Below are 16358 nucleotides of genomic sequence, written 5' to 3' on the forward strand. Positions count from 1 at the left end.
GTCACTCACCTTGACCACTCATGTCAAAGCATTGAACTTCTTCCTGCACTGCATCCATGTTCATGATGCTGTGCGCTTGGCATTGACTTCGTCCCCCGCTGCCTCCCACTGTCTTTTGGATAAATGTCTGGAGGCCTCTTGCTCCCAGCCCCCCACTCCCCCCGCAGATATAGGATGTCCCTCCTTCTGTCCACCTCTTGCACCAAGGTCTCTAGTGCATCAGCAGAGAACCTTGGTGCATGCACTCTCGCAGGCCTGGTACCAACTCAGATCGGCAGACTGGTGAGGTCTGGCGTGCAGATTGCAGGATGTGGGGTTTAGTAGCGCGCAACCTTTATTTAACAAAACTCATCAGTGTGTAAACATAGGGATGGGACCTGCATCTGTGTTTTACGTGTGCGATGTCTGATCTCTGTTCAGACTCCATGCAGACAGTAGACTTATTTTCAGCCAAAAACATGTACCAGCTACCTTTAAGAGATTTCTAAGAAACATCCTCCTTTGAAGAGATTGAGCTCCCCTGGTGCAAGGCCAGGAATGGAACGCTGATTGCAGGTAAGTCCTAAGGCCGAAGCTTGCGTCCTACCTGCGTAGGGGACATTGGGTGCGGGGTAATAGCACATCACGCTACCTACGCCTAAAAATGGCCCCTATCCAATTTTTTTTCCCCCAAGGGGTTTGTTCTCTAGTTGGCAGGATGTGATAAGTGGTGCTCTCCAGGGATCTGTCCTGGGGCCTCAGCTTTTCATATATATTAATGGGGCAGGCAATAAATGACGACCTTGCCAGCGACTCCCACATGCTGAGAATGAATATTAAAAAAAGCTGTGGCAGATTGCAGCTTTTCAGAGGCAAAGTGCACTGTAATAAAATTTTAATAGAAAACTGTCTTCACCTGTTTCCCTTATGGTTCTATGGGTAAGTCCACTGCCCAATGTGGCACTGAGCCATATAACCTAACTCAGACAAATTAGCTGATTGCAACCTGGGGAACAGAATGTTGGGACTACAATTAATACCAGTATCCCTGTACTTTGGGAATGAGGGGAGGGGGTGCAGAGAAATACCAATTCACCATTCTTTGCTTTTAATTGCTATCAACTGGCTCCCAGTTGGAAAATATGTGTGAGTAGACATAAAGTGGATGCAGGATCGGGCTTGGTTATGATACCTCCCATTGCTGAATTGCATCACAACACTCAATATTTAGATTCAGAAGTGAAAAATAATTATTTGGCTGAGATCATGGAGGGCTTCTGGCACTCGTGGCACTGTATCCCAGCCAGATTCAATACCTTGAAGGGAAGAAAATGGGGGGAAAAAATGTCTGCACTTCAGATGCACACTGTATGTACATCCTTCTCTTATAACTGCACAATGTTAACTTTGTGAAACATGTAATCATCTGTAAATACTCGCAGAGAAGACTAGAAATTTATGGAACTATTTAGGGGCTCAAAATTGTGTGTGTGTGGGGGGGAGGTAAGGGTCATCTTACCATGGAAGTCGTTGCAATGTGATGCAGGTAAGCGGTTTTTAAAATGTGTTCCCAAGCTTACCCCAGTTTCAGGCAGAAATGTCAATTAATCATTGAAGCAGAAGAACCATAACTTTCAACTAAAAAGTCACCTAGCCCTGGAACAGCTGATCTATTGACAATTTTGACTAACAGCAAAGTCAGGTTAAGCTCTGCCTAAGAGCAGGGCAGGTTCTGCTTCTTAAGCTTTAAGAAAAGTACGAACCAGTAAAGAGCGTAAACTTGGCCAATCAGCAATGCATAGAATGTTGACTCACATGTGGGTCATAGACTTTAGGGAGTATTTTTTGCTGGAAAGTGGGACGTATCATTTTATACACAGGCTGCCTTACATATGTATATACAGTAACAAACAAAAAAAGGGTAGGTTATTGCTGAGCTGCAGTTAAAGTAAAGTACTGTTTCAGAATCTCTTATCAGATGTAGTGAACAATGATCAATGAGCCATTCTAATCTTTCTGTTACTTGTATTTTTGATAAGAACTAATGAATCAAAACATATATACAAAGTAATAGGTTTCTTTTAAATAATACAAATCTTCAGGATAGTATTCTGGAGAGCTACTCTTTTCAAGACTTTATATCACTAGTTAATCTTTTTAAAATGATTAAAATAACCAACATTCTTTTCTCTCCCATATAAATGTGCAATTCCTGCACTCCATGTAAAGTGACCTCAGCAGGTCAACAATACAACAGCATTTGAGTATTATATCCTCTTCATCCTCAAAGCACAGAGTCCCTGAGAAAATCCCAGCAATGAAATAAAATTTCCCTCCACTTATTTGCAGCTCATTTTTGATAATCATGCCTGAAAATCCTCCACAAGAGTGCCCAATTGTTGCAGTATCATCAAGGGAGGTAGACAGTAGAAGGTGCATATTTGCCTACAGGGAGGAGCGCTAGGTACCCTGAGATGTTCAGACATCTCCTTGCAGAGGATTCCAAAGCACCCATCTTGTTAACTGAGGAATGGTACATGCAATGGCCGAAGAGGAAGAAGAGAAAAAGAAAAGTTTCTTGATTACTATAACATTTTTCCTCTAGTTTATTCAGTTATTTTACACTCATGGACAGCAATGTCTAGTTTTGATAAAGTATCTGATGCAACTTTCTATGTGGAGCAGAATTGAACTGCATCAGTCAGAGAAATATGATAAAATAATTTTAGGGGCAGATTTCAAAAGAAAACCAGCTTTGGGCTATAAATATTATAGATCACTTGGAGAAACATATTCCAGTTTCTATAATCAGCTTATCAGGACTGATAACATGCAATTACACTGCAAGTCATAAGTAAAGATTTTAAATGGGACACATTTGCTTATCTGAGCTATGTGTATAATTAATAACAGATTGCTGTAAGATTATATGACTATAAAAACAAATGGAGCTGGACTGGTACTCAAACATGTTTAAGACAGCTGCAAAGTTTTAATGTAACATACATTAACATGTACAATGTACAATGCAAATACTGAGGGAAATATAACATTAGAAAATAAAAAGCTAACTTTAAATTTACCTGACATATAATTTAAATAATCTCCACAGCAAAACTTTAGGAAGAAAATGAACTCAATTGTACATTTTGAAATTAAAACACTTAGGCTCCTTTGCTTTTTGCGTCGTCTGCTTGGACAAAAGCTGCCAGCAGCTCTTTGTTAGAGGAGTTTTTTTTAGTTCACCCCTTTCAGTATCTGCTGCTTAATCACTAAATAAATACAATGGCCCTGTATCAACCCAGTGGTGGGAGATTGGCGGAACCTCCAGAGAAACAACGTGAGTGGTTAGTTTGAGCGATTTACGTCGTTTCTACAGGGGTTCCATCAATCCCTGGCCAAAGTTATGGCAGAACACGGAAGAACTTCTGTGAAAATTTGGGGCGAAGTAATTTAACATATAACTTTGCCTGCAACTTCACCCCTTTTACAACTGATAGTGCAGATGAGCTTTTGCCAGTGTTGCTCTTCTGCAAATCAACAGAAGATGTCCAAGAGTGACCGACTCCATCTCTGATTTTCTCCTCCCTCCAGAAGTAGAAGCAGCTGGCCTCCACTTGGGGCTTCCTGAAAATAAATCTGACATCACTCAGCATGTAGGTTGAAGGGGCCAGGGAGAAGGAAAACTTTAGATGCAAGCTCACATTCTTCAACTGATCCATCACATCGGAGTATCAAGTACACTGTACTAGAGCAGACTGATTAAACATGAAGATTCATTGCATCTAAAATGAAGGAGTTAACAGTATTATGGTTTTCATGGCTCTACGTAAAACTATGTTTAAATATTTTATTGGAGAGAAGGCACAATAATAATCATTTCATATTGCAATTTTCTTAAAAAAAATAGGATTACTCCATACCTTAGGGTATCATTACTGTGTCATTCTCATAAACATGCACAGTTATTGTAGGTAATGCTATTAGATCACACTGTCTATAATTGCCAGTTATTCAACCCACAGCAGTTTCTGCTACAAAACAATTATCAGAGAATCACTTCCAGGCTATAATCTAAGCTCGGGGATTCAGAACATTGCCAAATTGCTCAAGGTTTGCTCTTGTGATTTATACAATCATTTGAATGTCTCAGATTTTTAAAAAAATGTGATATAACAAAGGTAGCCACAGACAACTGTAATCAGAATAACTAATGACTAAATTGCATGAATGAGTACCCTGCCTAATCTTTTCCCCAAATTAGACCAAATCTGCTGGGGCACAGTATTTTACATCTAGGCTGTGCTTTACCTAACCTGGGAGTCCTTGGTGTTGACAGTGAACATCAAAATTAGAAAAGTGTTTTACTTCTCACCATTACTTACAAATTTGATTCAATTTAGTTGTCTTGGAATTCAGCCATTGGGGGGTTATTGTATAATTCCATTATGGTTGGAGTTATCTCAGGATTTCCTGTCCATCTAGTGTTGGGTATGTACTGTTACTCACTGAGTAATAAATGACCACCTTATGGCACAATTGGTATGGGGTGTGTGGAAAGGAGGAATTCATGTTTACGGATCATCAGTGGAGCTTTTGAATACCTCCAATCAGGTTACTACCCCTTCAACACCTCCAAAATAGCCTTAACCAAAGTCATAAATAACATTCCCTGTGACCGTGGTGCATTGTCTAACTAATTGTAAACAGATCATCGCTATCAGTGGCTTCTCTTCCCACCTCCGCACCGTCAACTCTGGAGTTCCCCAAGGATTTTTCCGTGGCCCCATCCTCTTCGCAACTTACATGCTGTTCCATCATCTGCGACATCATCCGCAGACATGGGGTTAGCTGCCAAGTATGCTAACAACACCCAGTTCTACCTTCACCACATCTCTTGACCACCCCACTGCTTCTGTGTGGTCCAACATCCAGTCTTGGATGAGCTGTAACTTTGACCATCCAAATGCTGGGAAGACCAAAACTGCTGGCACAGAATTCGGTGCAATGGCAATACTGGCGACAAACACTGCAAGTTAGACTGTTGTGCTCCCCGATCCTCCAATTGTGAATTCACGTCACAATTTGCTGGAAAAATAATTAGAATATGCCACAGCAAGTGTATCATTGGGCTCGATATTGCCAGGGCTGCGGGTTCGCGGCGGGGGAGCTATTGGGCGCGTGGGTAACGTGCTCGGCGAAATCAGTCTGCCCCGCGCGCGATCGCAGCCTAATTGGATCCACTTACCTGGTCTTCCGGGTTCCCCACTGCTGATCTACGCGTCAGGCGGGCTGCGCATGCGCAGTAAGCTCTGTCAGCTGGAGGAGCTCTATTTAAAGGGGCAGTCCTCCACTGACTGATGCTGCAAGAAATAGCAAAAAATACAGCATGGAGCAGCCCAGGGGAAGGCTGCTCCCAGTTTAATGATGCCTCACTCCAGGTATCATTAGATGGGGTGAGGAGGAGGAGGAGGAGGACAGAGATCTTCTCCCTGGCGGGCGGGAGGAAGCGGCCTGCCTCTGCCACCAGGAAGGCCTTGCTCGAGGTGGCAGAGGAGGTCACCTGCACCACCAACATATCGCCCACCTGCATACAGTGCAGGAGGCGCTGCAATAACCTAAGTAGGTCAGCCAAAGTGAGTACACTTACTCATTCCCCTACACTCCGTCTGCCACATCACCGCCCCCACCCCACATCTCCTTCTGCACTGCCAACACTACTCTGTCACATCACCCCTCACACCCACTCAAACCTCATCCTCATCTTACCTGCACTTACTCACCTCGCCAGTACTCATCCCGCCACTACCACGCAACCCAATCCTCATACAATCTCATGGCTCTATCTCATACTCACCCTCTCATGCATCTCTTTCACAGTCAGCCTCACTCAACCTGCCACTACATGTGCTGCAGCCACAGGGCATGCATCACATATGTGCAGTAGGAAGCGTAAGGCAAACGTGTTGTGAGCATGAAGGGGATGCACAAGGGTGTTTGAGGGTTTGTCATGGTTTTTACTTATATTTCATTTCTGAGCAACTCACATCACATTATATTGGCACCACTACTGCCACATCTTTGCGAATCTTGTCTGGTTTGTGCAATAATGCCCTTTCCTGAGGATCACTATGAAGACCCACACCTGATGACACCCATTGTGTCACTGCAGAGTGGTGTAGGTGTATTTGCAGGGCTCTTTTGTGCAGACGACTGAGAGACGTCAGCGATGTCCCCGGTGGTACCCTGGAAGGAAGCGGAAGAGAAGTTGTTGAGGGCAGTGGTGACTTTGACAGCGACAGGTAAGAAGATGGTGCTCGGGCCAGCCGGGAGCAGCTCGGCATGAAGGAGGCTGCAGATGTCAATGACTACATGTCGAGTGACTCTGAGCCTCCGTGTGCACTGCTGCTCAGAGAGGTCCAGGAAGCTGAACCTCGGTCTGTGGACCCTGTGGCGAGGGTAGTGCCCTCTGCGACGCATCTCTCTCTGCGGTAGCCCTCCCTCCTGCTGTGCAGGTGGATGTGTCACAGCACTGTGTTGTGGAGCTCCACGTGTCAGAGGCAGACGGCGAGGCTGGTGATGCTGTTTGCCATCCGAGGAGGTCACGACTGCAGCTACGGCGGCCCCCATCCGGAAGATGTACATCTGAGGGGGTCCGCAAGGTAGGTACATGTCTCTGGACCCCAGGGTAAGTGTGCAAGTTGGTGAATTTGATTGTCAGGAGGAGGGTGGTGGAGGCCAAACTTTGTCCAAAGTGACAGAGTGGCCTCCTGCAATGAGTGAGGGTCTCCCCCGCCCCCCCCGCCACCTGTCAAATGGACCTTTGCAGCTGCCAAAGGCCGATAGCTGCAACACATCCATTTCAACTGGGAATGTTTCCCCCAGTACGGGAAACAGTCCCAGTTGTTTCTAAAATCCCACCCCTCCTGACATATTCCCATAATCAGGTCTGTTAATGACCTGAAATACCAAGGTAAATAGTCTCAAGTGGCACCCCGCTGGCTTTAATTGCCTGCGGGAGTCCCACATGCGGGGGCTGCGCGCGCATGTCGGCGCGTCTGTGGGGAACCCGGAAGTGGGCGGGTTGGAGCTGGGCTCCCGAACCGCTCCGGGATTTCCCCGATTTTCGGAGCCCCCCCGCCAGGAACGCACCCGATTGCGGGTTCTAAAATAGAGCCCATTGACTCAGAAATGGCACGACCAATGGATATCTCTGCAGCAGTGAGAAAGAGCAAAGGCGTTCTCTCCTAAAACTGTTGACCTCGAAAAATACTATAGTAAATGGAAACACTTTGTATAACAGTTGAACTAACACATATTAACTGTATTTACTTAGGATTTAATAAAACAGCAAATTACCTGATAAAATAGGCATCACATTACTCTTTAAATTCAATGGCCTGGAATTCACTACAAAATTATTTTACATCGTTTAGATGTTTCATCTGTGTATACAGGTCTCTGTTGCTTTCATTTAAAACAAGTGAAATGTAGCAATATAAACCAATCCAACTGAATGAATATATTATAAAAAAAGAGTAAATAACTGAATAATAATGTGTTAACAGCATACTTCCCTAAGGGGCAGGACACATCTGTACACACAGGATTGATAATCAAACTAGCCAATGAAAAATTGCACATGGTCTCTGGCAATGTTTCAATGGGAATGTTCATTAAATGTTTTGTCCATTCAGAGCGGTGTGTGGGTGGGACCTCAGCTTGAAATTGACCTGGGCTGCATGCTGTGTTGATCAATTGCAGAAACTAAATGGAGCTGGCCTGCTGCAGTCACACACAGACAAGCACAGACAAGCACAGACTCGCTGCTCTTTGTTATTGGTTTAAATCAGATTCACCTAATCAGCCACTTCCTTACTGCTAATTGTAAACAATTTTACAACACCATTTGCCTGAGGAAGGAGGAAGTCTCCGAAAGCTTGTGAATTTAAAATAAAATTGCTGGACTATAACTTGGTGTTGTAAAATTGTTTACAATTGTCAACCCCAGTCCATCACCGGCATCTCCACATCATCCTTACTGCTATGGAGAGGTTTCCAGAATGGAATGTGTTGTTAAGGCTGATATATCTGTAAAATTGGGATGGAATGATGTAAATAAAATGCAACATGATGAAACGGTTATGAATTTAAATAGAAGGCATTGAGCATTTTACTGGGCTACCAATAGTAATTGGATGTGTACAAACGAGCTACCCGTGATAGCTTATACAAATGGAATCCTGAATAAGTCGTTTCGAACACGAGCCATCAGATACTATAAACAGCGGCTGACACAGGGCAATTTTTTTTGTCAGACTTTCTGCTCCACCTAACTGATTTTTAAAGCAGCTTCTTTAATGCGATTCAATTAATCGCAAAGTATGCATCTATCATTTGAGCCAGTTAATTCAAATATAGGTTTATTTACATCGTCAATACTCCGCATTTCAAAACCAAAATATTCATAATTTTTCCTATTCTTGTGATTATATCAAGCATACTGAGCTCTCCAGCACCATTCTGTAAAGGTCTAAGTAGCTGTGGAGATCACAGTGGCGTTAATTCAGCAAACTTGATCTTATCATTGATTTTAATAGGAGGAGGGTTAATAACGAGCTGTTCAACCTTTTCGGTGAGGGTCTCTGTGGTGCAGTGCAAAATTCCCAGCAAATTATGGGGTGACGTATGTAATGGCATCAATCACACATGCCATAATTTGCTGGAATTTCTGCACCATAATAATGAGGTATGCCGTAGATGTGCCTTTACTGTAGCGCAAGTTTTCTGCACATTCAGGTCCATTGTCTTTGGCCCCTGCCACAAATTCTGTACCCTTGCTTCCGACTCTATCCTTCTCCTTACCCACCATCTAAGGCTGAATGAGTCTGTTCACAGCCTCAGCATCCCATTTGTCCACGAGCCGAGCTTCCAACCCAAATCCTGTCCATTAGAAACTGCTTGCCTCCACCATCACCCCAGCCCACCAGTCACTGAAATCCTCATACATGCCTTTATCACCTCCAGACTTGGTTACTTCAACTCCCCTTTGGCCAGCCTCCACAAACTTCAGCTCTTCCAAAACTGCTGCCTGTATCCCATCCCACATACTCATCACACGAGCATTGGTCCCCAGTGGAACAAATTTTAAATTCTTATCCATGTGTTTAAATCTATCTATGGCCTCTTCCCTCCCTATCTCTGGAACCTCCTCCAGCATGAACACCACCCCCCCAACCCCTCAAATTCTCTATTCCTTTGACACCAACCTTTTGTGCATCCTCCCTTCACCCTACCATTTGTGGCCGTGCCTTCAGCCGCCTAATTCCCAGGCACTGGAATTCCTTCCCTAAATCACTCTGCCTCTCCACATACCTCTCCTCCTCTAAAATCCCTCTCTTTGATCAAGCTTGTGATCACCCTTTCTAATACTTCCTTTCCTCGGCTCGGCATCTATTTACGCCTCTGTGACATTACCTTGGGACATTTTTCTATGTTAAACGCGTTACATGAATACAAGTTGTTGTTGTAAACTGACACACATGCATCTTCTAACTGGTGATTCATTTGGTCAATATTTCAAATCAAGGGTTTTCTTTGACTGGAAAACTAGCCATTAAATGAAAGCAAAAAAACTGCAGATACTGGAAATCTGAAAACAAAAAGAGAAAAAGCTGCAAATATTCAACAGGTCAGGCAGCCTCTGGAGAAACAGAAGTTAGTCAAGACCCTTCTTCAGTCCTGAACTGCTTGAGTATTTACAGCTTTTTATGTTTTTGTTTCCATTAAATGAAAGCTTGTTTCAACAAAATTTGCTCCCACCTCCAATAAGTTTGCAATACCTGATGTCGATTATATCTCTGTGATTCAATCTTGTGAATCACGGGATCCCAGGTAGAGATCAGCATTGCGATTTGCCATAGAAAGACATGGAATAACTAGTCAATCCAGGAAGGCCAAAAGGTGAATGCACACTGTGAGAGCAAATATCAAAAGGCTGCTTGATGTAAGAAGTAATCTTAGCAGCAAGTGGTTTACTAGCATTATAAATCACAGTACGGCAAATATCTATCAATCAATACTATGCTCCCATTTCATCTCTCCTTATAAAAGGGGACCTGAACTACCTCTCTGGGCAACAGGAGGAGCTTCATTCAGTTTCAAGTGTCAACTTGGCTCAGTATCAACACTCTTGCCAGTCACAGGTTCAAGCTCCATGCCAGGCCTTGAACACATAATCTAGGCTGAGACTTGACAGTTGTGCTCAGGGTGTGCTGCACTGTCAGAGGTGCTTTTTTTTCTTGGTGAGACACCATACCAAGGCTCCATCTGCCTTTTCAGAAGGATATAAAAGATCCTATGGAATGTTCGAAGAAGAGTAGTGAGTTCTTCCTTACCAACATTCCTCCCTCAACCAACACCAGCAAAAACAAATTAACTGGCCACTCATCTCATTTGCTGTTTGTGGGACTTTGCTGTGCACTAACTGGCTGCCACACTTGCTTACATAAACAAATTGATTAATTGACTGTGAAGCTCTGTGTCCTTTTTATTTTAATTTAAATTTTGCTCTTTACTGACTTTTTTTTCCTTTCTTTTGTTTTACTATTTAAGTTTAAATGACCTCTTGTGCAGCTCCCCTCCCTTCATTGCACCAGTAGAGGCTGTTCCTTCAGCCACCTCAGTACCAAGCTCTGAAATTCCCTCCCTAAACCCCCTCTCCCTGTATGAAATGTCCTCAGGGCGTGAATTGCACCATATAAATGCAAGTTATTTTCTTTCTAAACAAAACACAGGGTCAAATAGATAAGATAGAGATAGGTAAGATAAAGAGATCGATAAGCTAGAAATAGATAAAGAGATAGCATTTTAAACAACTTACAATTACATAGCACCATGAGCATAGAAAAAATGTCAAATAGCATGTCATAGAGGCTTAATGAAAAAATGCACGCCGAGCCAAAGGAGGAGATATTAGCAGGAGTGACCAAAAGCTTGGTTTTAAGGAAGGTCTTAAAGAAGGAGAGGGAGGTGGAAAGATTGAGTGGTAAGGAGGGAATTCCAGAGCATGGGGCCGAGGCAGCTAAAGGCACAGCTGCCAATAGTGGGGTGAAGGGAGGGGGAGATACACAAAAGGCCATTTAAACTTAAATAGTAAAAAAATATATAGAATAGAAGTCAGTGAAGAGCAAAACTTAAGTTAAAATTTAAAGGACAGAATGCGAATAGGAGGAAAAAGGGCCAATGGCTGAGCACAAACAGTTACATTTAAAGATTTTTTAAATGTAGAATTGTATTTTAGGTTTTTTTTGGTGGCTTATGGTCAACATTACAGTAAAAACCATTTCTCTTATATGAGTAGCTTTAATAATGTAATATTAATGTTTATTTCAGTTTCCCAAAAGGATTAGAGTTTCCTTGAACCTGTTTGCAGTTCTAAGGGTCAAATTTTATTGCAAAAATGAATCATTAAAATAATTAAACAATAGTTGATCTCCTGTGACATTGATCTCAGGCAAAATGAAATAAAATGAGCAATGCTTCCTTCAATAAACTTAAGTGATAATGTCAGGAGTAAGGAAGGCTTGCACGTTATAGCTACACAACACTCCAATCACAGCATAAGTAACATTCACTTCTACAATTTAAGGTACATGTTGAGAATTTTAAACCTCTATGCAAAGAGTGATTTAACATAAATTGGCCAATACATTTAATTTGAATCATTAATTCTTAAGATTAAAAGGGTAGATTTTATGAACTTGCATTCCTGGTATGGAGCTTTGCCCGCTGGGTATGTAGATCAGGAATTCGGTTGCAGAGGTCAGCTGGACCCACAGGAGTTTACATCCATTAAAATTAATGGACAGAAAGTTCTCCAGTGACAGCTGACCTACACACCCAAATTCCCGACATGCACTCCCGATGGTTGAAATTCTGTACCAGGAGTGGAAAATCATTAAATTAACCCTTGGAAGCCAGCTGACTTGGAGGCAGTATATTTAGCAATGGGAGGCCTTCAAGGAGATAGTTCGGGTACAGACTAGACACATTCCTGTGAGGGGGAAAGGAAGAGCATCAAAAGCTAGAGCTCCCTGGATGACTAAGGAAATTGAGATTAAAATGAAACAGAAAAAGGAGGCTTTTGATAAATGTCAGGTTAATAAAATGGTAGAGAATCAAGCTGAATGCAAAAGAGTGCAGAAGAGAACTGAAAATGGAAATAAGAGGGGCAAAGAGAATGTATGAGAAAAGATTAGCGGGTAACATAAACGTGAACTCTAGTCTTTTATAAACATGTAAAGTGTCAAAGGAAAGGTGGGGTCGATTAAGGACCTAAAAGAAAATCATCTTGTAGAGGCAGAGGGTGTGGTTGAGGTACTAAACGAGTACTTTGCATCTGTCTGCAAGACAGATAGACAGACAGACAGAAAGAACTTGCATTTATATAGCGCCTTTCACGACCTCAGGACGTCCCAAAGTGCTTTACAGCCAATGAAGTACTGTTGGAAAGTAGGAAACACGGCAGCCATTTGCGCACAGCAAGGTCCCACAAACACCAATGTGATAATGACCAGATAATCTGTTTTGTTTATGTTGGTTGAGAAATAAATATTGGCCAGGACACCGGGGATAACCTCCCTGCTTTTCTTCAAAATAGTGTCATGGGATCTGAGAGGGCAGATGGGGCCTCGGTTTAACATCTCATCTGAAAGAAGAGGATACTGCCAATGTTATAGTAAAGGAGGAGGTAGTAGAGAAATTGGATAGCATAAAAATAGATAAAGAAGGTACTTAAACAGTTGGCAATGCTCAAAGTAGAAAAGTCACCCAGTCCAGATGGGATGCACCCCAGGTTGCTAAGGGAAGTAAGGGTGGAAATAGCAGAGGCTTTGGTCACAATCTTTCAATCCACCTTGGATATGGGAGTGGTGCCAGAGGACTGGAGGGTTCCAAATGTTACACCCTTGTTCAAAGAAGGGGAGATGGATAAACCAGGTAACTACGGCCAGTCAGCCCAACATCGGTGGTGGGGAAACTTCTAGAGACAATAATCCTGGACAAAATTAATTGTCACATGGAAGAACATGGGTTAATAAATAACAGCCAACATGGATTGGTTAAAGACAAATTGTGCCTGACTGACTTGAGTGAGGCTTTGATTAAATAACAAAGAGGGTTGACGAAGGTATTACAGTTGTGTTGTGTATATGGACCTTCAAAAGGCATTTGATAAAGTGCCACCTAATAGGCTTTGTCAGCAAAATTGAATTAAATGGGATTAAAGGGGCAGTAGAAGCGTGGATATGAAATTGGCTATGAGACAGAAAGCAGAGAGTAGTGGTGAACGGTTCCTTTTCAGACTGGAGGGAAGTATACTGTTGAGTCTCCCAGGGGTTGCTATTAGGACCACTGCTCATTTTGATATATATTAATGACTTGGGCTTGGATAAACGGGGCATAATTTCAAAGTTTGCAGATGACACAAAGCTTGGAAATGTAGTAAACGGTGAGAAGGATAGTAACAGACTTCAGGAGGACACAGACTGGTGAAATGGGCAGACACATGGCAGATGCAATTTAATGCAGGGAAGTGTGAAGTGATGCACTTTTGAAGAAAAAAGGACGAGAGGCAATAAAAACTAAATGGTACAATTTTAAAGGGGGTGCAGGAACAGAGGGACCTGGGGGTGGACATATGCAAATCTTTGAAGGTGGCAGGACAAGTTGAGAAGGCTGTTAAAAATGCATACGCGATCCTTGGTTTTATTAATAGAGGCATAGAGTACAAAAGCAAGGAAATTATGCTAAAACTTTATAAAACACTGGTTGGACCTTAGCTAGATTATTATATCCAATTCTGGGCACACTTGCCTGGATGAGTGCAGCTCCAACAACACTCAAGAAGCTCGACACCATCCAGGACAAAGCAGCCTGCTTGATTGGCACCCCATCCACCACCCTAAACATTCACTCCCTCCATCACTGGTGCACCGTTGCTGCAGTGTGTACCCTCTATAAGAGGTACTACAGCAACTCGCCAAGGCTTCTTCGACAGTACCTCCCAAATCCGCGACCTCTACCACCTAGAAGGACAAGGGCAGCAGGCACATGGGAACACCACCTGCACATTCCCCTCCAAGTCACACACCATCCTGATTTGGAAATATATCGCCGTTCCTTCATCGTCGCTGGGTCAAAATCCTGGAACCCCCTACCTAACAGCACTGTGGGAGAACCTTCACTACACGGACTGCAGCGGTTCAGTAAGGCGGCTCACCATCATCTTCTCAAAGGCAATTAGGGATGGGCAATAAATGCTGGTCTTGCCAGCGACGCCCACATCCCATGAATGAACAAAAAAAAACACATTAGAAAGGACGTCAAGGCCTCGGATAGGGTGCAGAGGAGATTTACTAAAATGGTACCAGGGATGGGCTTTCAGTTATCTGGAAAGACTAGAGAAGCTGGGATTGTTCTCCTTAGAGCAGAGAAAGTTAAGGGGAGATTTAATGGAGATGTTCAAAATTATGAGGGGTTTTGATAGAGTTGATAGGGAGGTACTGTTTCCATTGGTAGGAGGGTCAGTAGCCAGAGGACATGGTTTTAAAATAACCGGCAAAAAAGCCGGGGGGAGATGTGGAGAATTTTTTTTTACTCAGCGAGTTATGATGATCTGGAATGCACTGCCTGAAAGGATGGTGGAAGCAGATTCAATAGTAACTTTCAAAAGGGAATTGGATCTCTACTTAAAACTAAAAAAATTGCAGGGCTATGGGGAAAGAGCAGCAGAGTGGGATTAATTGGTAGTTCTTTCAGAGAACCGGCACAGGCCCGATGGGCTGAATGGCGTCCTTCTGTGCTGTATCATTTTAGAGTGAGCGTTAGGTCAAAGTCACATTGTAAGCATGACGATTATACATTATTGATTTAAAATATTTATTTCAATTCAGTAAGTGTTAAAAGTTACAAGTTTTCCAAATCTAGTTTTGATTGTGTAGATGTGCTGGTTTACCGTACATATTTAATTGCTGATACAGTTTAGGAATTCAAATCCTCAGCAGTCATTTAAGACAATTATTTTCTTTGCTGATTTGTTTCTTCCTGGTGCTATCACAGTCCAGATCTAATTATTTCCATTGGGAACTTGCATCAAGAAACTCAAGACACGGCTCTTAATGCTTTTCCTAAATGGAACCATTGCTCAAACTCATTCCTGTAGATTTGCTTCAGTAGATTATCAAGTTATTTTGAGAGAACTACTTTTGGCTCAGAAATTATGTGAAGGAGACTTGAAGTACATAAAAATGTTCAGTACATGCAATAGTATAGAATAAATTGTTATAGATATAGATTTATGGCCTGTTTGGGATATTAACTATATAGTAACTTGCTACTGAAACATTATTGATGAGCTGCACTGGAGTCCTATTAGATACCGTATAAAATGTTGGTACACAATGAAATCTTAGTCACGGGGAGGAAAATCAAGACTGGAGGTGCAGATTTAGAGTCAGCCTCGCCATCTGAACACCCATGAAGTGAAGAAACAAACTGTAACTTGTATGTCTTCCCTTACATTAGCAATCCTACATCAGGTCTACTTACAATTGGATTTACCTGCAGCTGTAAGTATGCTATTTATTTTCTTGTCAATACATTGCTTTAGTGACATTTGAATAAAAATTTGGTTATCAGAATGGGTAAACTTGCAACCACAGAAACTATGTAATAAGCTTTAAAATTATTCAGAGAACAAATAAACCAATAACCAATTATTAGGCTGGAAAAAACCCCCCACATTCATTCATCGTGGTATTATGATGGGTTTACTTACCTTTTTATATAGAGTTTCTATTGCAGGATGCACTTCTTCATGGAGTGAGAACACAGGAGGTCTGGTTTGGGTCTGCTTAATAGGGTCAGGTAAGGCTATAATTCTGCCATCACTTCCAAACCATTTCTTGCCCTATGATGGTGAAAGAGAGCATTTCTGTTGAAGCTGATAAGCAAAGGTTTTTTAAAAATGTAACTAATATTTTTTAAAAGGGGGAACCATACCCCTTAGGTTTGTTTGACCTACCCCTTCATTTTTAAGTAGACGATTCTCCAAGATGTTCTGGTTAGATTTGGAAACATTTGGTCTTTCTCCAACATATATGCCTTCATCTTCGAGAAACCGTGGCTGCATGTTTTCAGGAACCTTCTCAGATGTGGACACTGAATATCAAGATTACAACTTTGGTAAAGATAACCTGCTCATGAGTAACCTGCTCATGGGAAGGTACCAAGAGCCAAAGATCCCAGCTTTGTTGAACAATAGGGAAGACAAAACCTGCACAGTCCCACGAGATTTATGTGGATTCATTCCATACTAA

General features: G+C 42.4%; 1 protein-coding gene across 2 annotated transcripts in view; it reads right to left on the reverse strand.

Annotated features, from left to right (window-relative positions):
• The window catches only part of cc2d2a (coiled-coil and C2 domain containing 2A), a 175344-nt gene that overhangs the window by 101937 nt on the left and 57049 nt on the right, over positions 1-16358 (reverse strand). For both annotated transcript variants that reach the window (XM_067989540.1, XM_067989548.1), the window contains 2 exons: positions 16064-16200; positions 15818-15949 (listed from right to left, as the gene is read on the reverse strand). In XM_067989540.1, coding sequence (XP_067845641.1) covers positions 15818-15949; positions 16064-16200 — 269 coding nt within the window. The remainder of the gene's footprint in view (positions 1-15817; positions 15950-16063; positions 16201-16358) is intronic.

The sequence above is a fragment of the Heptranchias perlo genome, chromosome 1 (genome assembly GCF_035084215.1).
Source record: "Heptranchias perlo isolate sHepPer1 chromosome 1, sHepPer1.hap1, whole genome shotgun sequence".
Classification (NCBI taxonomy): Eukaryota; Metazoa; Chordata; class Chondrichthyes; order Hexanchiformes; family Hexanchidae; genus Heptranchias; species Heptranchias perlo.